The 26,139-nt window shown below is 45.2% G+C and overlaps 1 protein-coding gene across 1 annotated transcript in view; it reads left to right on the top strand.

Moving 5' to 3' along the window:
* Window positions 1-26,139, top strand: part of MACF1 (microtubule actin crosslinking factor 1) — a 298,900-nt gene that overhangs the window by 112,435 nt on the left and 160,326 nt on the right. The window contains exons 7-9 of the mRNA XM_083512609.1: window positions 23,898-24,064; window positions 24,320-24,432; window positions 26,016-26,122. Of these exons, the coding sequence (XP_083368735.1) occupies window positions 23,898-24,064; window positions 24,320-24,432; window positions 26,016-26,122 (387 nt within the window). The remainder of the gene's footprint in view (window positions 1-23,897; window positions 24,065-24,319; window positions 24,433-26,015; window positions 26,123-26,139) is intronic.

Here is a 26,139-nt window from a genome sequence, read left to right on the forward strand (position 1 = left end):
AGAGCTGGAGGGGTTGATGGCAGTGGGACTCTGTGAGCCTGCATTTTTGGTGCCCAGGAAGTGCTTCAGGGTCCCTGCTGCTCCACTGACTCTAGATGAGAACAGCTACCAGCCCTGGGGGGAAAACTAGTCAGTGAGAATGAGCTTGGCTAGAGCTTAACAGCTCCCAGCTGGAGAGTTTTTCTGGGATATCAATTGCTTGTTGCAATTCAGGATGAATCCTTTTCTCTCCTTCGCATCCCCCCACCAAATTGGAATTATGGGGATTCTTTTTTGGCAATGTGGCTGTCTTGTGGAGTACCCCAAGGATCAGTATTGGGACCTGTGCTTTTTAGCCTGTGCTTAAACAATCTAGAGTTACAGGTGAGCAGTGAGGTGACCAAGTTTGCTGAAGGTACTAAATTGTTCAGGACACAAAGAGATAGTGAAGATCTTCAAAAGGACCTCTCCAAACCGAGTAAACAGGCAATAAAATGGCAAATGCAATTCAGTGCAAACAAGTATAAAATGCTGCATGTTGGGGCAACGATTCTTAATCTCACATATATTTTCTCATGGGGTCTGAACTGGCAGTGACAGGCCAAGAATAAAACCTTGGGGTCAGAGTGGCTAGGGCAACCCAGTCAGATGGGTGGGGTACAAATAATAAAATTATTATTATTGTTATTACAGTGGTACCTTGGGTTATGAACTTAATTCGTTCCGGAGGTCCGTTCTTAACCTGAAACTGTTCTTAACTTGATGTGTGCTTTTGCTAATGGGGCCTCCCACTGCTACTGCGCCGCCAGCACACAATTTCTGTTCTCATCCTGGGGCAAAGTTTGTAACCCAAGGTACTACTTCCAGGTTAGTGGAGTTTGTAACCCAAGGTGTTTGTTACCCAAGGTACCACTTGGGTTATTATTATTAGATTGGATAGCTAGAAGACATAAACCTGGTGTGTTGCTGAACAAATCTTTGGTGTAGCCACATTTGGAATACCATGTACAGCTCCAGTCACCTCACCTCAAACGAGGATATTGCAGAGTTGGAAAAGTTTTAGAGAAGGGCAACCAAAACGGTCAGGGGTGCAGCGACTCCCCTAAGAAGAAAGGTGGCAATGCTTGGGACTTCTTAGTTTAGAGGAAAGGCGAGTAAGAGGTGACATGATAGGAGTTTATAAAATTATGCCATGGCATTGAGAATGTGGATAGAGAAAAGTTTTTCTCCCTCTCTCATAATACTAGATCTTAATCATGTAGTAGCTAACAGTTTCAGGGAGAAGGTGGGCCAAAGCTGAAAATGAGCTCAGATTTGCAGATGACACCAACTAGGAGGGGTAGCTAATGCTGCAGAAGTCAGAGTTGAGACTCAAGATGACCTTGACGGATTGGAGAACTGGGCTCAAACTAACAACATGAATCTCAGTAGGGACAAGTATAAGGTTCTGCACTTAGGCAGGAAGAACCAGCTGCACAAATATGAGACACCTGGCTTGCCAGTAGTACATGCGGAAAGGATCTAGGGGTCTTAGCGGGCCACAAGCTTAACATCAGTTAACAGTGTGATGCAGCAGCAAAAAAAGCTAATGCTATTCTAGGCTGCATCAACAGAAGCATAGTGTCCCAATCCTGCTCTATTCTGCCTTGGTTGGATCACATCTGGAACACTGTGTCCAGTTCTGGGCATCACAGTTTAAGAAGGATGTTGACAAGCTGGAACATATGCAGAGGAGGGTGACCAAGATGATAAAGGGTCTGGAAACCAAGCCTTATGAGGAATGCTTAAGGGAGTTGGGTATGTTTAGCCTGGATAAGAGGAAACCATCTTCAAATATCTATTTGCAGCCATTGTTGCCTTGTTCACAGCCTTCTGTTTCTGCTTATGGGTGGATGAGGGGAACCATCAGCTTTATCCAAGCAGAGGCAACTAGTCTGCTAGTCCCTCTTTGCCACTCTGTGTTGGCCCTTTCATCACCGACTAGTGTTGTGCTGGAAGACATTTGTCCCAATCCAGCTTCTGTTGGGGAAAGCTAAATAAGGAGTAGTTGGGTCAGAATGCCAATGGGGCTGAGCATCTGAATGGGCATCTAATTGAAAGTAATGCAATGTGCATTGTGAGGTACTGGAGGGCAAATAATATCTCCATCTGTAGAGAGAGTGGCTTGGCAAAGTATATCACTCCCGACCAATGGCAAAGTCAGTTAGTGTACATATACGGATGAAAGAAGACAGAAACCATTTTGTTTTTTTAAAGGGACATCCTTTATTTGTGTAATGTGAAATCTTGCTCTAATATGTTAATAAAATTACTCCTCAACACTACTTTGCATATTGTGATAATTTTCTTGAAAGAGAGAAAGAAATGAACACCATGTGGATAGACAGGTAGTACATCTGAACACTCCCAAACCCTGTCCTGCCACAATTGGCCTACCCTTTTTTCTTGCCACCCTTTACTGTGAAATCCCAGAACAGGTCACAACAATTTAAAAACACAATATCAAGACCAGTTGAAACAGATTACAAAAAAGAGAACAGGGTTGGTCCTAAAGTATATTTATCAGTTGCATCTTCAGCATACGACAAAAACTACGTACAGTGGTGCCTCGCAAGACGAAATTAATTCGTTCCGCAAGTTTTTTCTTCTTGCGAGTTTTTCGTCTTGTGAAGCACGGTTTCCCATAGGAAATCAATCAATGCGTTCCTATGGAAACCGCCTTCAGACCAGGTCCGGGGACAGTCTGTCCCCCGACCTCTTCTGAAGGCTGGGGGGGGGGACAAGGGCTTTTCTTCCCACCGCCAGCCTTCAGAAGGCTGTTCTGAAGGCTGGCGGTGGGAAGAAAAGCCCTTCTCCCCACCTCCAGACCCGCAAGCTCCGGGGACAGGAGGGCTTTGCTGCCGACCGCCAGCATTTTAAAAGCCCCCGCTGTCCCGGGGCGATTTTAGAATGCTGGCGGGCGGCAGCGAAGCCTCCACTGTCCCAGGGCGATTTTAAAATGCTGGCGGGCGGCAGCGAAGGCTTCGCTGCCGCCCGCCAGCATTTTAAGATCGCCCGGGACAGCGGAGAAGTCTCCGCTGTCCCGGGAAGGCAGGCGGGGGGGGGGAGGTCCAGGACCTCTTCTGAAGGCCGGCGGTGGGCGAAAGTCTTTGCTCCCCACCGCCAGCATTTTAAAAGAGGTCCCCCGAGATTTCCCTATGGGCTTTCTTCTTGCGAAGCAAGTCCATAGGGAAATTCGTCTTGCGGAACGACTCAAAAACGGAAAACTCTTTCGTCTTGCGAGTTTTTCGTTTTGCGAGGCGTTCGTCTTGCGAGGCACCACTGTAATATATATCTGACAGTTCATTGTTCATGCATGTGCTGAAGCAAGATCTTGCTTATTATCAAAAGCTTTTGCTGCCATAAATGTATTAGTTTTTAAAGAGTGCCTTTTGATGGAAAGGCAGGAAACAAATTGAGCAAAACAGGTCTCTTGGGCTCTATAATTTCATGCTGGACTCTGTATCACGAAGCATCCCCTCCCCCTTTCCAGGATTTTCAAGACTGTATGCCAACACCTTTGCTGTTGGGGTGCGGCACAGTACAGTCTTTCTACACCTTGTAATTGGAAGAATATTATTTGCAACATTAGAAATCTTGGTGCTTCAGGCATTCACTCTCAGCATGCATCCAGTGCTTTTTCTTGTAGCAGAACAGCACATATAGACCAAATGGAGTCCCTCTTAAATTAATTTGTCCCCAGTTAATTTCCCACACAGATCCTGTTCTGAAATTATTATTATGATTATTATGATTATGATGATGATGATGATTATTATTATTATTATTATTTGTATGTATATCCTGCCTTTCTCCTAAGCTGGAATTCAAGGTGGCTTATGCATTTAAAAGCATCACAAAGCACAAAGTAAGAAAAACGAACTACTTAAAAAGAATAATTAAGATACATCATAACAGAAAATCACCTCCACTTATTACCCCCAATTCACCACTACAGTAATACCTCCACGAACGTCCGCCTCGTCTAGCGTCCATTCCAGCGAACATCTGCGGCAAACCTGGAAGTACCAGAATGGGTTACTTCCAGGTTTGCCACTCGTGCATGCAAAGAAGCGCTAAATCGTGCTTTGTGCATGCACAGAAGTGCAAACCGCTCTGCGTGCGTGCACAGATGTGGTGCTTTGCCCTCTGTCCTTTTCGGCTAGTGGTCGGGGCTCCGGAATGGATCCCGGCCACAAAACAAGGTACTACTGTAAAGATATATATATATTATTCCCCAAATGAATATCCTACCCACGAGGTGCTCTGGGAGCTTTTTAAAATCCACCCTTCCTTTTTCGTCATTTTAAAAACCAACGCCTTTGCCATATCATTGCAACAGCACCACGTGGCGGTATAGGATATGTTCCACTGAACTTGGTGAGATCAGAGTGTGGGCAAATGCTCTTCCCCCAAATTGTCAGAAGTGCATGGAGCCTCTGAAGATAGTAGATGCTTCTTCACCCCTCCTCCCAATGGTCCCCCTGCCAACCTATCCACCCCCTTGCCTTTTCCTTCTCTCATTCTATCTGGGACACCCCACACTGACAACTCATAATAAACTACACTTCCAAGATTTCTTTGAGGGAAGCCATTACTTTTGACAGGGTATCCTAGTGTTTTAGAAGTATGGTGCAAATATGGCCTGAGTTCAAAATGTGGCATTGCAGCCCTGCTGCATTTGGGGGTTCCCCTTCTCATTCCACTGCAAGGGGTCCTGAACTTCTGCCCCAAAGTCCTGCCCCTGACAGTGCTGCCGGTCTTATGTGCAAAGAGGGCCCCTTCATAGGGGTTTTTCCCTCAACTCTCTGCCAGAGTTTCTGCCCTCTTTCAAGTTGTTCATCAGGCTCCACGCATATCCCCCATTGGACAGAGGCTCAGAATTGCCCTGCCTCCCTCAGTCAGGTTGGCCAGAGGCATGAAGGATCTGAATTCCCATTGGGTCATGCTGTTGCCATGGCAACAGTGGGGGGCAGCAGAAGGAAGATGGGGATGGCAGCACTTGCTTGCTACTCTTGAGCAGCTTGAGAAAGGCAGCAGAGTGCAGTGCTGCATGGGTGCCAGGGAATATTTTTGTGGGTACATCATGGCCCACTGGTGATGTGTTGGGGAGCCAAGCCTGGATCCCTGACTTGTTTAGACTGCTCTGTTTTGAGTTGCATTCTTGTATTGCATCCTTTTCCAAATAGAAGGCCCCCCTGCCACCTTGCTTTACCTCAGTGTGGAGGCCAACGTTGTAGGCCATTGCTACTGGTGCTATATAATACATTTTGTAAGCATTTGTTAGAACTCCATCTTCCAGTGTGGCAGCAACTGCACTTTGGAATTCCCTGCCTATTGAGATCAAGCAGGCTTCTTCGCTGTACCCTTTTTCGGGCCCTGCTAAAAGTGTTCTTGTTTAAGCAAGATGCTTAGGAACTTTTGCATGTTTTAAAGTATAGTTGTTAATTTTTCTTGATGTTATTGTGTGTTTTTGAAAACTGCTTTGAGGTTGTTGTTTTTTCAGTCAAGTGGTATATAAATTTTATGAAACAAAGAAATAAAATAAATTTCATATTAAGCAGCTCTCTTGCCCACTTCCCTTTTGCCCTACCTGTTATATTTTCATTTATGGGTTGGGCTGAGTAGAGTGAATAAGGAAGGATGACTGGAAGGATGGGTTTGATATTATTATTATTATTATTATTATTATTATTATTATTATATCCTACCTTTTACCCAAGACCAGGTGGCTTGGTGGCTTATAGATAAAAATGCATAATAGATAAAATACAAAAAGCTAAACACATATAAAAGATTATAATTAAAAAGGAAGTATACATATTATAGGTATTATAGTATGTATTATAGGTATTTCTTAACTGCCCTGTTGTGACAGGTTATTGTGACCCATATTCTGCTGATGTTTCACTGTTGTTGTGATTATTGAGGCTATTTAGTTATTTTTCCCTCCCAGCTCCCTCTCTCTGTAAGTCACCTTGAGACTATTTTTGGATTAGGTGATTAATACACCACATCACATCAAATAAGTAGCAATCTGTGCCCCCAGACATGGAATTTGCCATGTAACTTCCCCTCATATTTACCATTTGGTGCCCACAACAATGAAAGTGACATTTAAAATATGGGCTCCTAATGCTAATGCACATTGCTGTGTCCCTGTGAGCTAGATGCACATGATAAGTGATTCTTCACATTGTTGAAGCTCTTGTTCATTTTGGGGTACGGCTTTTGGCATATTTATCTGGTTTTGCTCTGTCCATACCACATAAGAGCTGCCTCGGCTGGGAAGATCCAATTCACCTGAATGACCACCTGAAATTTGGCACATGATGCACTGAAAGCCTTGTGGGGTGGGTGGTACCATTTTATCACTCCATTTATTTATTTGAAGCATTCTTTTTAAAATTAGTGCTAACACTTTTCTGGCTTTTTTCTTTTCTTTTAATAGTGAAATACCACTTAAATAAGAGTACCAGAACACTATAATAGTAATTATAAAAAAGGAGACGATAAAAAAACCACCTTTCCAGTCATTGTCTTTCTAGCTAATGTGGTTAACAATTGTGACTAGAAAGTCTCCCACAGTATAGGATTATAGTATTACTCAACCACAACACACTTTCATTTACATGGAATTTCATCAATATTTTAAAATATTTATAGCAGGAAAAGCATGTTAGAGCCAATGATAAGATCAATAAAACAAATAAACAGGGTGATTAAACTTTGCAGTGGGTGCTATTTTAAGTGTAGCTTTCTTCAGTCTGGTGCCCTCCATCTGCTTTAGACTGCAGTTCCTGTGGCTAGTGGGAGTTAAATGTGCTGGAGGTAAATGTGCCGAGCTGTGGTAGATTCATGTCTCCTGTAAGTCACTGCCCACATCAAAATCCCACCCTTTAAAAAAGACAGAAGAGGATCACCAGGATATTTTGCTTATGTCAAGCTTGTGCTTCTGTTCTGGAAACTCACTATGGATTTTCTGTAAGCTGAGGGTGCTTCCAGATGGGTGATTTTTGTGGAATGTGTGTTCCTCATGCATGCCAGTTATACCCAGCACAATGCTGTTGAATCAAATGCCAGCCCATATCTGCACTCCCATCCCATTTAACCTGGATTTACTGGAAATTTGATGTCAACGGTCTGTTGTCTGCAGACCATTTGCTATATCTTAAATGGCCTGTTGATAAATTAAGCACCTACCTGGTAGCACACTAAGAAATGACAGTAGAACCAAAAAGAAAATACAGGGTGACAATCACCAGGATGGTGGCATAGTGTGGATGCACCATAAAAAATAAATGATTGACACATGGCAATTTTGCACATCACTTAGTGTGGAAGCACCCTGGACAGACATAGAGGTGTCCCCCCACTTATACACAATCCACTAGTTCGCAACCATGTATATGTGTGATGCTGGGTAATAAATAATTTATTTAATTAAACCTGGAAATGGTGGGAGAGAACTGGAGATTCCTCAAGGCTTGCAAGCAGACCCTCCCCAGAGCCTGAAGAGGACATCAGTGAGGGCTGAGGAAGCCCCAAAGAAACTGGAGGCGCAGCGGGGCTTTGCTTAGGCTGCTCAGCCTCCCTGCCTAACAGCTGTTGCACTCTGTTGCGCAGCCGCTGCTGCCACTTTTCCATGCATCCTCCAACCTCCAGATGGCCCCAGAGCTTTAATTCTAGTTGTGGATATTTTTGGATCCAGTATTTTTGATATCGATTGACTGTAACCACTTTGCAAGGGGGGGGGGGGACACCTGTAGACTTTCAAAACCAGGGCAGAGACTGATATGAGGCCTCCTTCCTCATATTTAATTTACCACTTAACTCTCAAAGTGGTAAATTTCTAAAGCGATAGGTACTGGAATTCTACATTCTGTCTCAGAAGGCATTCCCACCTAATCTTGGTGTATTTATTTTATTTATTTAAAACATTTATATGCTGCTTAATATTTGAGAATGTCGTAGCAGAGTAAAGAAGACTAACAGCAGCAGCAGCAATAGTAAAATACAGTAATACTCTAATATCCACAGTGATCAAGCAAATGCATCAACCACTATCAGTCATCAGAGAGTGCTTGGGGGGAATAGGGAGGTAGGAAGGTGTTTAGCATGTGCCAGATGAATAAAGGAATAGTTCTGCAGGGGATGTTGTACATTTTGGGGATGGGATGTATTTAGTCAGTAGGTGAAGCTGAAATGGCAGTCCTGACTGGGGCTGATGGGCATTGTAGTCCAGAATGTACTGAGGGCACCAGGTTGTCAAAACCTGGTACAATGGATGCTGCTTTGATTATCCAGGGACACCTTCTTGTTAAACAGTCAGCATCCCTCCTTGACTTCTGGACATCCCAAAAACCTTACCTTCATATTCATGATCAAGGGAGATTGTAAAATAATGTTTACCGTGACGATTTTCAGGGATAGATGCAAGTTTCAAATGCCTGGCTATCAAATATTATAGGTGTAACTGAGCTGGAGAGTCCTCCCCCCGCCCCAAACACCTCTTTCCAGCTTTCATAATGTGTATCTCCACAAATCCCTTGGTTGTTATTGCTCAGATTTCTCTTTTCTGTATCGAACGCAGCAGCAGCTCTGGGCATTCTCTTAGTATGCACGGTGTGTTTGTCTCCTCCTGGGATTTTTCTTTTTATGTCTCTCCGCCCCCCTTCTTTAAATGCTACCTTCTCTCAGCTCAATATCTTTGTTGTTGCTGCTGTTTTGCTTTTTTCTGCTTTCTGTTTTTTTAAAAAAACTTTGCTCCCTGATTTCCATCTATCTGTCTTCGTGCCACACCCCTCACCAGCTTCTCTCCCCCCCCCTCCTGTTCGCTCCCTCCTGCTGCCACCTCCCAGCCTCTGTCTGGCTCTCCGCTTTCTGTTTGCCTTACGGAGGGTAGCACTCCCATTACCTCATATTTGGAGAGAGGAAGCTGCAGCCAATCGGGGCTCCGTCTGCTTTTAGGTCAAGTGATTTCTGAACTGCAGTGAGATGCTTCGAATGTGTCTTCCTCCAGCTCCCAGCCTTGTAAGATGGCTGTCTGAAAACGGCAGCAGCTAGAAAGGGAGAATCTTGGTCTGTGTGTGTGTATGTATGAGTGTGCCTGCAGTAGTGGTGGTTTTTTTTTTTTTTTAATGTGCATCTAATCTGATGAAGCGGCGGTCAGGATTTATCCAGGAGCCTGGTGCCAGCTTAGCTGCATTGTCACTGGTGTCTTGCGCACCAGGGAGATGGGGAATACTCTGGGCTGTGTTAAAGAGCCGAAAGATCAAGCTGGGGAGGCAGGGAATGCTCCCCTCTCCCCCAGAAGGAAAGCCCGCTTCAAACGGAAGAAGAAGGGGAAAAAGAGGACGGTGCCAGAAAGCGCTGATCTGGTGGCAGAGGGACCTTCTGCAGGGACTGAGATTGCTGAAGAGAAGGAAGAGGAGGCAGCGGCAGTGAAGTTCAGAGCCTCTTCCCTGCAGGAGGAGGACGGAGAAGACCTTGCCGAGGGCTTACATCAAAGCCTTGCCCCATATGGGGAGGCTTGCCCCACTTTGGAGCCAGAGGGGCTGGAGCAAGGGCATGTTGTGCAGGTGAGGGAGAGGTTCCAAGGGAAGCTTGAGAAAGCTGACCTAGTGACAGAAAATGCCTCCTCTGTCTGCGGGAGCCCAGGGGACTTTTTGGAGGAGGGCACCACCGTCATCGCCCGCCTGTTCGACAACCCAGCAGAGCAAAACCGTGAGAAGGTGGCGAGTCAGCTGGTTGCCTTTCAGAGGCTGGGATCTGGCAACAGCCGAGCCATTCTGGTGCCTTTGCAAAGGGAAGCTTTGGGTAAAGGACCCACAGAGAGTGACACGGGCACTGTGGTGGTGTGCAGGTCTTGGGAGCAACCAAAGTTGGAAACTCCAGCAACTGTGGTGGAAGAGTCTCATGGGACCTGGAACAGTGAGGAAGGGAATGAAAGTTTATCAAGTGCCACATGGGCTACTTCTTGGACTGTGGAGAAGGGCACAATCTCGGAACTGTCCACCCCATCACCTTTGGTGGATCTGGTGGAGACTGACGGCACAGAGAAGCCTCAGCAGACACCATTTTTGCAAGAACCACCTGTTGGCAAGGGAGGGGACAACAGCTGGGTGAAATTGCCTCCCTCCCAAAGCAAGTCTTCCTTCAGTGGGTCAACCTCCAGCACCTTCCTGCGCTCCTCAGGATATGGGAGCGACTCAACCCACCACCAGCAAGTCAAGATGCCAGGGACTGAGAGGACCTCTCTGTTGCTCTGTGGAGGTTGCCCCACTTCCTCTGTGGGAGGAGAAGGCCCTAAATGGCAGATGACTGCAAATGAGAAGATTAGCCCAGCTGAAAGAGGGGTCAGTGTGGGTTTATTTTCTCTTCCTCTTTGGGATCTGGGAGGGTTATGCATGCTAGGAACAGCAGTCTTACATGGTGGTACTTCCTGATGGGAAAAGTCCTGGGACTTGAGTTGTCCTGGAAGCCCCACCCCCTGGTCTTGGGAGCCCCACCCCCAACTTCAAGGCTTGTAAACAGGCTGCTTTGCCTGGGGTTTGTAAAAATTGCTTCCAAGCTCAGACCGGGCAGCCTTTGTATATTGGAAGAGATCCCACCATCCCATCCACTGCTCTGGCCATCAGTGATGCAGAATTTTAAAAACATAGGTTAATAAAGGAAGTCGTGGACTAGGCTGCAAAGCTGTTCCAATTCCCAGCTGCCTAGAATTGGTTGTAGGTGATGTGCTGTAGGAAAATGCACTCCATACATGTGCAGGGGAGCTCTTTTGTCTCTTCTGTTTAGTCCCAGAGTTCAGATCTGGTGTGAGAAAAGAGACTCTGGCTCAGAGTAATCCCCCTGCCTCTCCCGGGGCTTGTAGATTTATACCTTTATTGTAATGTATAAAAGAATATTCCCAGCACTGCCTTTGGCTCCTCTACTTGGGTGCCTGTTTGTTATCTCTCCCTAGTGCTTTGTGGGTTTCTAGAATGATACTGAGGCTCAAGCCTATTTGAAGAACACACTTTGTGTCCTCTTTCCTCAGCCCATATGCAACATAATTTAACTTGACGAGGAAGGAAATGAACTCTGCATGTACTCAGTAGTGCTCCTGCCTCTGCTACTACCTCACACGTTATGGGGCTAAGTCCAGGATGAGCAGGCGAACTTATTTAAATCAGGCAAGAGTTGCTGTTTTGCTGATAGACCCTTTTGGTGCATTTCTGTTTTGTAAACAAACTAAAAATGGTAAGACCGGGCAGGAACTGAACTTGCCTGGTTTGGCGTTGGAACCCTTCTGTGATGCAGGCAAAGGTCAAGGATTTTTGGTTGTGCTTCAAGCAGTAATTGCTTTTTATGTAGCCAGAAAGACTACTTACATTGTTCCAATGTCATCCCTGGTCTAGGTTTCCTCTTTTAGGTGTGGGTGTGTGCATGGGCTTCCACCACATGTTTCATTTGTTAACATGTATTTTAGCTGTCAAAACTCTGCACAGTAGCTGCTAATTTATAATGGTGTGCCCCTTGGGAGAGGGAAGGGATGTTGATTTCAAGGCATTGTGTCAGGGTGTGGGGGGAGATGGGTTAGGGGGCAGGCAAGCCCTAAAACTGCATCAAGATCTGGCATAAAATGCCCAAGCAATTTGGCATGGACCTTTTGACGATGATGTCATTATAGAAGAAGAAACCAGGTCATATATCTCTTATTAGATGTCTCTATGGAATTTTAATGTTAAAAGCAATTATTGTAGGACGGAGGCTGTTGACTAATGTAGTGTGATGGGGGACAGATGGAGCTGGCAGTTCTCAAGCCTGTTTGGTCACCAGAATTTACCTATATGCTCAGGAGTTCTCTAAAATGAGAGGCACTAGATATCAAGCCCCATTGAACTCCCATCCCTCTCCATCCTCCATGGAATTGGGAAACCTTTTCACTTTATAATTCTTGATCGTTTACAGCAGTGGTGTCTAAACTTTTTCAAACAGGGCCAGATTTGATGAAGTGAAGGGCCATGAGGGCCAACTGAAGAGCCAACCAAAGTTATTGACCTTTTTTTTAGGATTGAAGTTGTTGAGGTGTTGTTGTTGTTTAGGAATTTACCCCAGGAAATAAACTGCCACGGGGGCCAAATTAGGCCCCCGAAACGGACCTTGGGCATGCCTGGTTTACAGGATGGGTTGTAGTTATTCTGTGGTGAGGGGTGGGCACTCTGTACATGCTCAAATCACACTTCTCTCTGTTACTTTGTATGTCATTGATTTGCATTTTGCTATTAGGAATCAATTCAGAGGTGAGCAATTTTTCACATATTGCCCAACAACATTTTGGTGCATAACATGGTATGGCTTTTTTTGTACCTCTCCCATCACTGCTTCTGTGGTGAGATTTCAGCATGGGATGGGACTGGCCTTTTTTTTCAGGAGCTCAGCATGCTGTGTAGGTTGGTGGGGAGTTCTCGTCTGTTCATTCCTCTCCTTGCAAGCGAGCTGGAAGGCATTCTCGGAAGAGCAGTACAGACGACAGAAGGGTTGTGGAGCACTTTTGGCAAGGGAGAAGAAGCGCAAGGAACTGGATGTATTTAGCATTTATATGCTTTCACCCAAAGGTCACAGGACAGGCCCCAACACAATACAATATACAATCATATGCCCCTCATAGATAACTCACTAACAAAAGCTTCTTAAATGGAGCACTTCATCCAAGTAAAAATTACCTCTCACATGTGAAGAAACATTTATTTTAGCAGAGAGAAGTTTAAGTGGGGAACAAAATAGCAGTTTCCAAGTGCTTACAAAGCTGCCATAAAGTAGATGGAGAACAGCTGTTTACTGGAGATGGCCAAGAACCTGTTGGTTCTCCAGCTTTACAAAGCAGTCAGGATTTTACTGTCATCAAGCAGTTTCTTTTGCAAGGGAAGGAGTTGTGCAAGGCTAAAGGCCCAACCAACATAGTGCCCCAGGGTAGCCCATGCAGACTTAGCTACCAGCAGGGAGCTGGGTGTCACTAACCCTTGGTACACACACAACACACACCCCTATGTGTGCAAATGTTTCTGGTCCCCCAATAGCCCACCAGTTTGGGAGGTGGCAAAAAGAAAGAAAAATCAAAGTAGATGCAGCCCTGGAGTGAGTAGACGGACACATCTTTCGACCCAGCATCTTGATGGGGATGCAAACTGCCCATCAGATTGATTGAGTGGGGAGGAAGCAAGAAGCCTCCCTCCTAAGCTGATCTGCATGGATCATTTGAGGAAGGTGATGTGTGCATGTGTGCAAGATGTTGGACTACAGCTCCCATCAGCCCGTGCCAGCATTACCAGTGGTCAGGGATTGTGGGAGTTGTATTCCAGCAACAATTTATTTATTTATTTATTTATTTCACAACATTTACATACCATCGAATCACATAATTGTAGAGTTGGAAAGGACCCTCATTTAGACGAATCCCCTGCAGTGTGGGAACCTCAAATATTACATACCGCTTGATCGCAATAACATTTGGAGGATACCATGTTAGCTAACCCTGCCACAGTCTAAATTTATTCAGATCAAATAACACAGTACTTGGGCAACAACTGATTTGCACTGGGGTTACATTCTGAAACCCCGTGTGCGCCAGCAGGGCCCATGCGAGCCCTCCCAGTTCTGCCCCCGCTTTGCCCTTTTCCACCCCTTTTTGTGACATTTTTGGGTCACTCCTGCATTTGGCACAATGCACATGTGCACAGTTGTGCACATATCAGACACGCCTAAAACTGTCACAGCCTGTGTTGTTCTAACACTTTTCATTGCACAAAGTTTCAAAGCAGTAGCCATCTTTGTATCAATTTGTTCTGTGGTTGTCCTGCCTTTACATGCTTGGGCATTTTAGTTTCAACATAATTGCAGCATTGCAGATCCTGTAAAACCAATCGAACAGAGAGGGAGCCACATACACCTTCAGATAGTTTGCAGCTGATAGTTTAGCAGCTGTTAATGTAGAAACCACTTCAAGGTTGCCCATCTCAGCTCCTCCGCTTCCAGGTGGGTGCCTCCTAATGCTATCCAACCTTTGCTATTACATGTGGAGCTACAAGAGCAATTGCAATGGACTTTTCGACGCTGTTGGAAGATCTTGCACTTATTTTACTGTATACATCCTGCTATATGCTGTCCACACTATAAATGATTATTTTAATTATCACTAAAACATGTTTAATACTATGCCATATTGCAATATTGCTGCATGCTGCAGTATTTGGTGGTACAGTGCTGTATCCTACATTTTAAAAAAAGTCAGAAAAATGTTTTAGCAATAATTAAGAGAGCAGTTGAAAACACATGCAAGAATACTAAGCAAGTTCATGCCCCTGAATACAAAATGCTCAAAACCTCTGTAAAACAAGGGTTAGTAGGCTATTGGACAAAACAGTTTTTTTCTTCCTGATGCTGTCTGAATGTTAAGGTCCAAAATAGTAATAATCATTTTAGAGTTCAGATAGTGAGAAGGCATCACACAGGACTACCTGCCACATGCAGTCAGTAGATGATTGTGGGGAAATCCAGGGGATATCCTAGAATTTTTGAGGAATTGGCAGATTCCTGGGTCCAGATAGGATTTGATGATAATAATACAATATGGTACCTTTTTGTGGCTGTACACCTACAACCATGTGCCTAAAACTTGGCTTCATTCAACTCAGTAGAACTTACACCTGTGTAGGCATGTATAGGATTGTGCTGTGTGCCATTTGCAGAGTTTAACATTAGGGTCTAAATGCTGTTCTCCAATCTGAGGATGATGAGGATTACCCAGACCCTGTGATAATCAGTTGAGGCTCATCTTCATGTGTCTCCTTCACAAGAGATCTGGAGGGTGGCAACAAAAGAACAGGCACTTTTGGGGGGGGCAGTGGTTCCCCACTTGTAGAAGGCTCTCCTGTTGTAACATATTTTAGGCACCAGGCAAAAACTTTCCTCTTCTCCCAGGCCTTTGCTAATTAAGGAACAAATAGCCTTTTAAACTGTGTGGGTGTTTTTTTTATTGTTACTATGTTTTGCGTTTTTGTATTGTAAACCGCCCTGTAATCCTCGGATGAAGGGCGGTATAGAAACAACAACAACCAAAACAACAACAACATCCCACCTTTTCGCTAGAGCTGGAACTCAAGGCTGCTCACAAAAATTAAACCAAACACAAATAAAACACACTTAACTCAGAACATATAAAAAGTTATAGTTTAAAAGTATATAAACTATTGTTGGAATTTTTAAAATGTTTTTAAAAAACCGCAACCTATTCTGATAGGAAAAAAGAAAGTGCAGCATGCTATTATGGAGCCCTTTCCTTAAAAACATCCAGTTTCCCAAAGCCTGCCAGAACAAAAAGTATTCTCCAGTCAGCAGAATGACAAGGAGGCAGCCAGTCGTGGAAGTTCCAAAGCCTGGGAGCAGCATTGTCCTCAAGAGTTCTCTCCCACATAGAATAGGATCTGTTAACCAAAGTTATTGCTAGATGGATGTGACTCAGTTTTAATAGTGTGTGTGGATTAAGTCAGGTTATATATATATTTTTAAGGTACTGTAATTGAAACACATTTTTAATCATTTTTCTCCACACTCCTCAGCATTGGCTTCCATTCTAGTATTGTGCAGGGCCGTAGCTACTGGGAGGTGGGGGGAGGGGAGCTAGGTTTTTTGGCCCAGGTGAAGCCTCCGGAGGGACGCCATTGAGGCTCCCTGCCTCTCTCTCTCTCTGTGTATGCATATGCATGTGTGGGCACTGTTAGAAACTGAGATATGAAAGCTAGGAGCTAAATGGCACCTTAAACCCAGTTTATGGGCGCAACCATGGAATGTCTAGGAACACTTTTTTATAACAAAAATACAAAGCTGAAAATGGGTGCAAATGTGTGTAGGGGAGTGCCAAACTGGGTCTTCGGCCCTGGTGAAATAAAAGCTAGTTTCACACCTGTCTTATGGAAAACCCTCACAGCAGATAATGGGGGTGGGGGTGGTTTGTAGAGAAAGCTAGAAGATAGATCTAGTTAACCCTTCCATTGTAGGCTCCCTCCTCCCATCTGGAGGTCTGGAGTCCTAGTTTTCAGTTTTAAGGTATGTTTGGATCATATTTTGCTGTGCTGAGATGGGGACATTCTGTTGATTCCCTGGGAGTGGCAGCTTTTTTGCCTTCCTAGGGGAAGAGCATGATTCTCTTGCCCTTTATTACCTTTATAATCTTTCCCCCACTCAAGGTTTTATTTTTTAACCTAGCATTTGCAAACTGCCAAATGTGTGTTCTCGGTTCTATTCTCACCATCAATTCCTTTAAGTCTTCCTTCCTTCCTTCCTTGAATAATTCCAAGGGCAGATTCTTCCACTGAGGAGGTGCCCCGCCCCTCAGTAAGCAGCACCACTCTGGAAGATGTCTTTGAAGCTTGTTAGAGAGGCGCGAGGGCAGCCATTAAATTATCATGATACTCCAATCTGAATTGGCATGAAAAGGCTGGGGGGCTGGAGGAGGGTTGGCGAAGGGAGCTGACGGTGAATGTCAAGCCAGGTTAACCAGGCGCTGCCTCTGTATATTATATCTGCTATCTGGCTGAGGTTGCTGTTATCCCAAAACATTGTGGAAATATCCCGGGGCTCAGCAACATGTCTGTCTGATTTTATTTTAGCTCAACAGTGATGCCTAGGAGGGTGATCAGCTGAGTGTCACTTAATTCAGTCACAAATGCTTCACCATTGTCTTTGGTGAAATGAGGCTTCATAGGGCTTGGCCAACCTGGTACTACCCGGCTGGGGCTGATGGGAGCTATAGTCCAGAATAGGGATAGGGGAGAAAAATCAGTTTTGTTAGGATTTTAAAGCAAATCTACCTAATTCACACTTCCCAAAACAATACATGAACCAAAATACAGCTACCTGTCAAAATTATTATTTTAAAAAAGAATACATTCCAAAGGCTTGCTCTCTGGGAGAATGAGGCTAACTGAAGCCAGATAAGCCTTCTGAAATAAGGCAGTTGGATACTGTAGTACTTTGTATTCAGTGGAAATTGGGAAAGGCTATTGCTATAGCAAGAAAGGCCAAGTTCAGAAGACATAATACTTAACCCTGGTTAAGATCCTGAATATACGGTGGAATGATGATGCTGTAATACAGAAGGTTCCTTTGGACTTTATTTGTTTTTTGTTGCCCAGCCTATACTTGTGCACTTTGCATCCCCAAGGATTCATCTAGTCTGCTAAAGCAGGTGACAGAATCTGGTGTTACCTGGTATCTCTAGTTTTAGTGGGGAGTGCAGGTCCAACCATTCCAACTTCCTTCTGAATCACTTGAGTAGCTGCTTCACAGTGTAGGCATCTGAAATTTGGGGTCTCCCCAGTGTAAGTGTTATGGTCATGTGACTTCTGATTTTTCTTCAGGCCTGTGGCAGACTTTTGAGGGGGGTGGGGAGGCTTTCTGAGGAAAGACGTTTGACTGAGAAGAGCAAAAGCCCCACAGAGCCGTCTCTGAGGTAGCAGCTGAAAAAGACAGGCTTTTCTATGTAACAAGCATGCCCGTGTCTGGAGAGAGAGAGAGAGAGGCGGAAAGCTGATCCACAGAATACAAATGGCGAAGCCTCCTTCCTTTGGCTGTGTGGAGCAGGGAGAGAGAGGCCTGTATTTCCAGCCATCTTCCTGGTCTCTTGTTTCCAAGGCAAGATGCCACTGTAGCTGATCAGGAGTGGAAATAGGACATTGCAGGTGTTTCCTCTGGGGTGGAGGAGGTTACCTGGGTCGGCATTTGTTTCTGGGCAACCTTCTGGGGCCAGTGGCAAACAAGAACAGATCAACGAATGTTACGGCTAATGTTGACACACCCACCCTCTTTGTCTTGCATCTAGGCAAGCAAAGAGGCATTACCAGAATTCAAAGGCACATTCCAGCTAGGCAAAAACGCTTAAAAAGGGGTACAAAGCAGGGCTGGTGAGGGACATGGTCTTGGGGGCAAAGTGTGTTGCTGGGGAGGTGGTGTGATACAGAGACAGTCCTGCAGGCTAGGTAGAGAGGCTTGGCAGGGCATATTTGGCCCCTTAGCCAGAGTTTTAAGGAACCAAATAGAAAGTGACAATTCTCTCATTTTATCTTTCCAAACTGCCCCATGCTCTGGGCTAGGCTGTGGGTGTTGGTTTTGAGGTGAGTAACGAGCCCAGCCAGTGGTAAGGACCAGTGAGCAAGGCAGGACTGACAGGCAAGCTAGGAGTTAGGAGGACCAAAGCACGATCGATCAAGGATACATGAGCAGGCCAAGGCTTTGTTGCTCAAGCAAGGCTCGGCTATACTGCTTCCTGCACAGGAAGATCCAGTGGTGAGCCCTTGTGGTCGCACAAGGAAGCCTGTCACCTGTACTTCAGTGGCTCAGCACATGGGGCAGCCAGTTACAGGATTACAGCAACTCCTGTCACCTATAAGACCGGCTACACAGGAAATATATGATTTGCATAGGACCACCAACTGAGCTTTGTGGCGGGGCATGGATTTGAACTTGGGTTTCCTCAGCCTGAGTCCCAAAATATTTATGCTGGACTACACTACCTTGGAGACTATTAGTGCACAGTCTGTGTGGTGTGGCTCCACGATTCCTTTAGCAGGATGCCATGCTGCTGTGATAATATTTAAACCCAGATTCAGGTAGGTAGCTGTGTTGGTCTGACGCAGTCAAGATATATATATATATAAAATGTCCAGTAGCACCTTAGAAACCAGCTAAGTTTGTTCTGGGTATAGGCTTTCATGTGTATGTGCACTTCTTCAGATACTATCTGAAGAATTGTGCATGCACACGAAAGCTTATACAGTACCCAGAACAAACTTAGTTGGTCTCTCAGGTGCTACTGGACAAATTTTTATTTATTTAAACCCAGAAATCACCACATGGGACAAAGGACCATGGTGGATGTTGCTGTCCTTCTACTGTGCCTTCTGGAGTGTACAGGGCTAGTTGAGGAGCTTCCCACCAAGCCTCAGAACACTTTCCCCCAAGCTGGTGTCCTGGTATCTAGAACTACACCTCTCAACAGCCCTAGCCACCATAGTCTTCAGTGGGAGTTGTGGTCCAAAACAACTGGAGGTCAGCATGTTGGTGAAGGCAGTGTATGAACTGGCTGTGAGCTGTGGTGATCCAGGAATATATTCTTTATTTTCCCCCAATATGACTATGTGTGTCTCTTCTTCCGTATTTCTCTGGACTGCCACAAATTGGGACATGATACAGCGGTACCTCGGGTTAAGTACTTAATTCGTTCCGGAGGTCTGTTCTTAACCTGAAACTGTTCTTAACCTGAAGCACCACTTTAGCTAATGGGGCCTCCTGCTGCCGCCATGCTGCCGGGAGCACGATTTCTGTTCTCATCCTGAAGCAAAGTTCTTAACCCGAGGTACTATGTCTGGGTTAGCGGAGTCTGTAACCTGAAGCGTATGTCACCTGAAGCGTATGTAACCCGAGGTACCACTGTATTGGGTTGCTGCCAGTCATTTTGAGATGTAGTGCTGAATGGGTTTTGCTTACTTAGAAATCCTGAGTGGTGGCGGTGGTGTTTTGACCTTCCCCCTTCTGGATAAAAGAGGCACTTGACATGTACACAGAGGAGATCTCATGGTTCCATGCATTTCACGGCCCCACATGCCCCATAGGATCTTTTGTGTGCTGCAAAAGCCCAAAGTGGCCAAGAGACCGTGAAGAAAGGACTGTGAAAACGGGGTGACTGCTGCCCCTGTGCAGCAAGGAAGCCACAGGTCTGAGCCTGGTTCTCCTGCAAGAACTGGGTCTTGCTCCTTCATTTCCTTACAGACACAGTGGCTGGTAACTCATGTGCTATCACTGTCACAGTGATGGTGGGGGTTCCACAAGTGCACTCTCTGAATTGCCTGTGATGACCGCACCTGTTGGTCTGGTGAGTGCTGACCCCAGTGTAAAGTGGAGGGTTGGGGGCTCATCTCTGACCTCCTGCTGGGCTTTGAAAGTCCTTGGAGAATTCTCACTGCTTTCATAAGTCCAAAGTGAGACGCTGGTCCTCCCTGGGGTGGAGGCATAGGTAGAAGTGGAGGTAACTTCTGGCTGGTTACTAAGCCCAGCCAAAATTTGTGTGCCCTTGAAAAAGGACAATTTTCTAGTAGATGCTAAATGTCCTGGATTTGTTTCCCTTCCTCAAGCCCTCCTGTAGATTGCACTAGTGGTGGGAGGGCCGTCACCATTCTAAATTATGGCACGTATTTCATTCCCACAGATGTGTTGATCTTGTGAAATTGGCATCCTTCTCTCAGCCAGCTCTTGCCTGCTTACAAAGTGTTCCTTTGATTAAGGAGCGGCAATCCAGCTCGCCGTGGAAAGAGCTGAGCCCCACCCTCTTTCCCAGCGCTCGTCTCGTGCCTGAAGGTGTGCACGTTCCATCAAGTGCAAAAAGCATTCGGCAGCCCACTCCCCTCTCCCTCTCTCCCTTTTATTGGAAACTGGGTCACTATGCCGTCACCGTTCCTCTGAGTGTTCTTCCAGCCGCCTGCATCGATGAAGATGGGGCTTGGCTCCCAGACAGAAAAAGAATATGGATCTGATGGAATAGGGTCTGATGGAAGCCTTGCAGCATATGGGGCAAAGGCCCAGGAAGCATTTCATTCTCTCTCTCTAAACTGTTCCCTTTCTGCTCTGGAGGCAATTCCCTCTTCCACCCACTGCATTGTGTTGCCAGCAATCCTCTTTTGGCCCTCAAATGTTGTGAATTAAGCAGACCTCTTAGGTTTAGCTAGCAGAGAACCAAATGAAAATCGCCTTTTCACTGCTTGCTTCAGATCCCTTTTCCTGCCTGCCCCACCTAGTCCTGCTTTTGTTGCTGAAGGAGAGTCAGAAGCATTGAGGATTGCTCAATGGCACCCTGGCTTAGGAATTTCTAAGGGGGAATTGGCTGCGTCCAATGGGACTGGCAGCAAAATATCAGTCCCCTGCTCTTAAATGGATGTGGTGCTGGCATAGTACAAAGGTAACACTTAATCCTGGTTAACACACCAGGCATATCATGAAACCAGGGTCTCAGCCAGAACCTGGATTTGAGGGCTTATGCCTGGCATTGGGACAGAGAGACAGAGTGGGTGTTGCTGGTGTCTCATCTATCCAGCTTTATCTGAGCCAGCAGATGTAGTTTCAGGGTTGAAGAACCAGGGATGATTCTTCTGGAGGACTTAAACATTCACACCAGGGTTACCTTTGTTTAGGGCTTCATGGCCATCATGGGTGAACCTTAATACATTACTGCTCTATTGCATTTGGTAGTGTGTGCGCTTGATCTGTGGTCTGCTATAGAACAGGTGTGGAGCGATCTGCTATTACGAGGGGGTGTTCGTTTATTTTGCCATGATCAGAACAGGGGAGGCTTGGCTTGACTTGGTGGCAGCACATCCTTCCTGCAGGACCATTATTATGGTTCACTTCTGGAGAATTAGATAATTAGAGGAATTATTGAATGCTTTGGGGGACATGACTGGTGATCTTGCTGAGGCCCTGATAGCACTATGAAAAGATGAGATGGAGAGGGCCATCCATGTGATTGCTCTTAGTGCTGTAGAGCCTGTGAGGCTCTTTGGTCTTCTGGGGAACTATTAGCCAGTGAAGCAAGCTGGGCAATGGCTGGTGTGCCAGTTCTGCAAAATGATGAAAAATGATGAAATACAAATGAGAACAGGACATGGCTGTGCTTTCCATGTGGTAGTGAGGGCAGCAAGACAATCTTAATTTGCCGCCTCATTTTGCATCCTTAAGGAGCTGTCCAGCAGAGTTGTTTTGAGTTTGTATTAAATGTAAAGATCCTATCCCAGCGAAGAGGGGGATGGAACCCTCTGTCTCTTGCTGTGACAAATTTGCAAAGCATTTTGAGGATAAAGTTGTTCCTGTCAGCTCAAAATGAAGGTATGGCTGGACCAACTTCTCTTTCTCATTTTAGAACCAGCTCTAGGACTGGAAAATATTTATTGGTACCTAGAATTAAGTAGACATTTCTGTAATTAGGGCTGTTGTATTTATTGTTTTCAGGAGCTATAGATTTGGTGTGTTAAAGGGAATTTTGTCCCCCCCCCCCACTGAGATCATTGTGATGAAAGGTGGTTTATAAATATTTTAACTAAATAATATAGTGAAATAGAAGCAAGACTAGCTTCAGTCTAGATAACCTGGAGAGGTGAGGGAACTGCCATGACTGTGATTTTCTCAGTTCAGGTATTATACAGAGTTAACATACATTACATTTCCAAGCACACTTCAAGCTATGGAAGCCTGTACCCAGGTTTGTGACCAACTCTTGGCTCTCTCTCAGGTATTGAGATGTAAAACTGAACCATTTTAAAGGGAAAACAAGCTATTTTTAAAAAAAATTATTCTTGAAGGTGTTTTATTATTGAGTCTGCTGTTTTCACTTCTGTATTCTAGTGATACTAGTGGTTTTTAATAGTGCTGTGTCTTTCTAGTGCTCTAGTTCTGTTAGTGTAAATTGCTTTGGAAACTAGTTTGAAAAGAGGGCTCTATAAATAACATAAAATAATAATAAACAAATAAGCATGGGGTCTGCAAGGGCCATGGAAACATCAAGCAAAATTGGTTCTTTAGGTGAATCTAGCCACTTCTTTCCGTTTCCTAAGTACATCTAAAGCACCTCCATCCACACTGTGTCCACACTGGTTTGTATAAAGAATATGCACCACAGCAGCTGCACAATGGCACATTTCTCTCTAATCTGTCTGATTGCACAGAAATGCACAGCACAGTGGCTGCTTCTGCTTCTGTGAATCTGGAAGGGGGATGGGTGGGATGTTAAGCCATCTGCATTCATCATGGAGGAGGGGGAATACCCTGATTGGCAGGCAGTGGCTCAGTGGTGGACAGATGTTATCTGAACTGCTGGCTGGCACAGGGCTGGCCTTCCTCATCACCCAACCAAGGAGAAAAGTCCTTTAAAAAATACTTGGGTAAATAAACACTTTTAGGCCATAATATAGCTGTTACTTTCAGTTTCTGCAAGTGTTACATGAAACATGCTAGCCTCGTGAAGCTATGGCCAAGCTTTTGAACAAGATACATTTAATAATAACACAGTCTGACTCAATGAGATCACCCCTTCCAAATTCCTGGTGCTCATTGGCTGGGAGAGTAGTAGTAGGTGAAGCCAGAGCCAATGAATTCAAGTTTTGTCCTCGTCTTCCTCCCTGTTGAGTTCTTCAAGGGGTGACCATGAGACCCATGGTGGGGGCTGGACAAGGACAGATTGAGACTATTGAGCCAGTGCATCATTCACCCTAATGCACTAGCCTCCACTGCTTCATCAAATATCTCCCTTTTCTGCCTGTGCCAGAACCACAAGCCAGCTCATCAGACAAAATAATATCCATTAGCAGACAGATGGAATGTAAAGCTTTTATACCAGTTAAAACAAAGATAAGATCAACCAATGAGCTGCAATTAAACCAGCCAGAAAGCTCAGCTCTCTCCCTTCTGCCCCTTCCTCAGCACCCAAGGTGAGCTGGTTATCTGGCTGCCTGAGACCACTGGCTTACCTTGACATGCAGCAAGGCCATCCTGCCTTGACCATGCACTCTCACTCCAAAGTGTTTCCTTGCCATAGAAGCTGCCTTACATCAAGTCAGACCCTTGGTCCACCTAGCTGACATTGATCGTCAGCTGCTCCACAGGGTTTCAGACTGGGGACATTTCCTAGTTCTACCTGGCGATGCCATGGGCCATTGAACCTGGGACCTTCTGCGGGCAAGGCAGTTGCTCTACCACTGTGCTACAGCCCTTCTTCCCCCAGTAGTTTCATTGCATCTGACATGGTGCTCTGCCAAATGAAATGACTGCTTCAAGGCTGTGGTCTTCTCTTCCAGATCTCTGACATCTACATCAGTGGAGAGTCGGGAGACATGTCCGCCAAAGAAAAGCTCCTTCTATGGACGCAGAAGGTGACGGCGGGCTATGTGGGAGTGAAGTGCACCAACTTCTCATCCTGCTGGAGTGATGGAAAGATGTTCAATGCTATTATTCACAGATACAGGTACGTGTCTGTTTCCCCCGCCCAGCTAGGAGGGCAACCTGGAAAAATGGGAAAACCTCTAAAGCTAAAATGAAATCACGTGCAGATGCTAAATGCTCAAATTCTGCGGTTTGAGTCCCAAATACTGAGATTTCTTACTTTAAATTCTGAAATCTGATTTTGAATACACTTAGAATGTGTTTATCTGTAGCAGAAGTTTCTGACAACAGCAGTCTGCAAATGTGGAATCACATTTTTTTTCCCTGTCTCCTGCAGGCCAGATTTAGTGGATATGGAAAGAGTTCAGATTCAGAGCAGCCGAGATAATCTGGAACAGGCCTTCGAGATTGCAGAGCGGCTTGGGGTCACCAGGTTGCTGGATGCAGAAGGTGATGATGGGGCAAGTCAGCTGGGCAAATGCAGTGACTTTTGAGCAGTAGACGTGGCATTCTGTTGATGCTTCACTATACAACCTGGCTGCCTCTGAGTAAACTCCACATGCTGACCTGCTTCTTATGGTTTCATGGCCAGCCTAATGTTTACTCAGTTGATTCTGATACTTTTCTGAACGAATAAATATAAAGTTTGGGGTGCTGGGAAATCTACCATTTTTTGCTGGTCAGTCTTGTAGTCGGCAGCCTCCTGTCCATTTCCTTCCAAGCCCCCATCCATCTTTTCCTTGGGAAGGGAGTATGCTGTACTGGGTGCTGCTAGCCAAAGGTGCCTGTGGTACTTTCACCCAACAGCATTCAAGATACAAGCACAATGCCCTATCAGAGGGAAGGGTTGGCAGGAAAGAGAGTATTTGCCCCCTCTGTAGCGTGAAATGTTGGTGAGCAGGTGTGGAGTTGCTAGATTGGTTTTGCCTTGGTTGCACAGCGGCCAAACAACCCCCAGCTCTCCTCCCAAATTTGAGTCAGGGAGGTGGCAAGGAATGCTGCACACCCACCAGGTGATCCTCACTCACCTCTGCAACTTCAGTGTTGTCAGGTATAAGGCCTGTTGCTGATCATGCTTGCCATGGAGCCATGCTTGCCAGTTACCCTTGCCATGGCAAGCAGAATGGTTGAAACTTGATTAGGATAGGGCACAAGTGTTGTTTAGTACTGTTCTGTGTATGTTGTGCTTTTAAGGAGTTGCATAAGTAAAAGGACAGGTAGCTGCCTGCAGAGGAGCTCACAGCCTAATTTTTTTACTGTGGAGTGAAGGTAAGAAATGGAGGGAGGAAGAGGCACAGGAACAGTAGAGAGGATCGAATTATGTAGGACCTCTAGAAACACTGTCAGGCATCTATTTATTTTACTGATTTGAATAAATAAATAGATTTGCACTGATTAATCAAGTAAGGCTTCTGCTTAAGATTCATGTCAGATCTGAAGCTCTCTCTTAGAGTTGATTTAAACATTCAGCAGAATTTCATGCTGCTGCTTTCCTTGGGTTGCGTGTTTAGCTGCTCTGCTCTGTGTGTATGCAGGATGTGTGTTTGTGTTTGTGTGTGTGTGTGTGTTTGTGTGTGTGTGGTTTATGCAAAAATGCATACGCTCCTTTTTGCTTCAAAAAGGGCTGGTCAAAGTGGCTTACAGAATATGAAAACAAGCATAGAAATGATTAAAGCACATTTAGCAGACTAAAGGCAGCATCAAAGAGGAAAAGCACAGAGCCAAAACTAAAAATAAATAAATTTAAATTATTCAGAAAATTTCATTCAGAAAATCAGAGTGCCAGGAAAGAAGAATTCTAGGCTAGCTTGTTTTCATTGTGCAAGGAGTATTCTCTCCTCCACAGTAGAGCTTTGAAACCTTTAATCACACACATATGTGAATATTGAAGTTGTACAGTCCAGGAAAATCTTTATGTGGTTTGGCTCTTGGGATGTATTTTTATGAATGGGAACACAAAGCTACCTTTCATGCTTCAGTTCTTCTTTTCAGTCCACCCATTTGACTGCTTCATTCTTTCCCCTTTTTCCTAGATGTGGATGTTCCCTCACCAGATGAAAAGTCTGTGATAACTTATGTGTCTTCAATTTACGATGCCTTCCCCAAAGTTCCAGAGGGAGGAGAAGGCATCAGTGCCACTGTAAGCTTTGCTGCTGC

This window comes from Podarcis liolepis (genome assembly GCF_965112155.1).
Source record: "Podarcis liolepis genome assembly, chromosome: 7".
NCBI classification, from domain to species: domain Eukaryota; kingdom Metazoa; phylum Chordata; class Lepidosauria; order Squamata; family Lacertidae; genus Podarcis; species Podarcis liolepis.